General features: G+C 34.1%; 1 protein-coding gene across 1 annotated transcript in view; it reads right to left on the bottom strand.

The window, feature by feature from the left end:
* LOC105627838 (leucine-rich repeat-containing protein 15-like) overlaps positions 1–1,257 on the bottom strand; it is a 9,061-nt gene extending 7,804 nt beyond the window's left edge. The window contains exon 1 of the mRNA XM_012209115.1: positions 1,210–1,257. Within this exon, the coding sequence (XP_012064505.1) occupies positions 1,210–1,257 (48 nt within the window). The remainder of the gene's footprint in view (positions 1–1,209) is intronic.
* Between the last annotated feature and the right edge of the window lie 336 nt (positions 1,258–1,593).

Genomic DNA, 1,593 nt, shown 5'->3' with positions numbered 1-1,593 from the left:
GTGTGTGTGTGTGTGTGTGTGTGTGTGTGTGTGTGTGTGTGTGTGTGTGTGTGTGTGTGTGTGTGTGTGTGTAAGACTAATAGTGTTTTTCATTAGTAAAACTAGTGTGCATTCAGTGCAGTTTAAAGTCGACATAAGACATTACACAAATCGATATAAAGATGTATGTTTAATAAAAATATAGAAACGAATTAAATCGTATCAATACATTTTATTGTGCCATTTAATATAATTGAGCACTTTATCAATTGAGATATCTCACTTTTATATTTTAGATTAGAGATCTAGATTAGAATATCTAGATTAGAATAATGTATAACAGCTTTAATGTGCACTGAGATTCGTACATAGAGTTCTGCTAATGAAAAACGTTACAGGTCCTTCCACCCTTAACGTTCATCGTATAATTTGTTTAAATCATTTAAAATCAATTTTAAAACACTAATTTCGTAAACATTATATTTTTGTTTTTCAGCCCAACGGCACAGTGTAACATAGTGATTATTTCATTTTTGTTTGATATTAGCAAACAAGAATGTAATGATTCATTAGGTTTATTTTCTGTGGATAAACTAGTATACGATTTTGAAAAGTAAGATGGATTGTATGTTTGATACTTGGCGAAAGCAAAAAAGATAATTCTAGTGCAGTCTAATGCAGTGAATAAAAAACAGACCTATTGTGTTACATTATATCATCTGTGGATGCGTTCACGCATGATGCGCATGATGTGTCATTTTATCTGTCTTTTTTAATATTCGAACAACAAGAGGCAACAATAAAGTGATACATGATGCATGATTCTGTGTCTTTTGTTAGGAAGCATTTTTTATATTATATTAAATATATACATTTTCGAAATATGCTATTATTTTCCTCAATTAACCTTTAGAGGGGATCTATTTTTAAAATCTTACAGTTTCCTTAAATATAAAATTTGCATAATTCATTATTTAATTGTATTTCTTGTCTCAAAATTTAACACTATTTCAGTTCCAAAATATGACTTTCCTGTCCTAAAAAAAAGTTAACAAGCACTACTCCGATTTCTCATTACAATGATGAGAGAATCGCTCTCCGTTCAAGCAGACATTCGCGCGACGGTTCGAAATTAATTACTCATCGTTTTACAATTCACTCACTGCAATACATACTCTGTGACCCATCATTCCAAGCGAGTAGACACATCAAAATATGTTTTCGACTCACGTTCTCCTTTATTGCGCTCGTTTTTTCACAGCCGATCAAAATCCTCATGTGCGCAGTAGTTGATCGCGTAAAAAGAAAGAATTGCGTACACGGTGAAACAGGTGATTGATTAATACCGGCTACATACGAATAGACCCGCGTGATGGGTCGAGGAGGAGGGGGGGGGGGAGAGACGCGCGCATGCGTCGCTCGTATGACACGCTCGAGAATGACGCCGAAGAGAAAACGCCAGGTTTAAAAAACTGCAGCGCCTCTCCCAAGAGAGAATTAAAAGAAAGATCCATTCTTTTCAGCTGAATTTCTTACACGGTTCATCTTTTCTCTTTTATTGTCCAATGTGAAAGAAAAAAAGTAAGAAGAAAAAAAAAGGAAAGATGAATCATG

The sequence above is a fragment of the Atta cephalotes genome, assembly GCF_000143395.1.
Source record: "Atta cephalotes unplaced genomic scaffold scaffold00010, whole genome shotgun sequence".
Lineage (NCBI taxonomy): Eukaryota > Metazoa > Arthropoda > Insecta > Hymenoptera > Formicidae > Atta > Atta cephalotes.
This window is presented reverse-complemented; position numbering and strand designations above follow the sequence as displayed.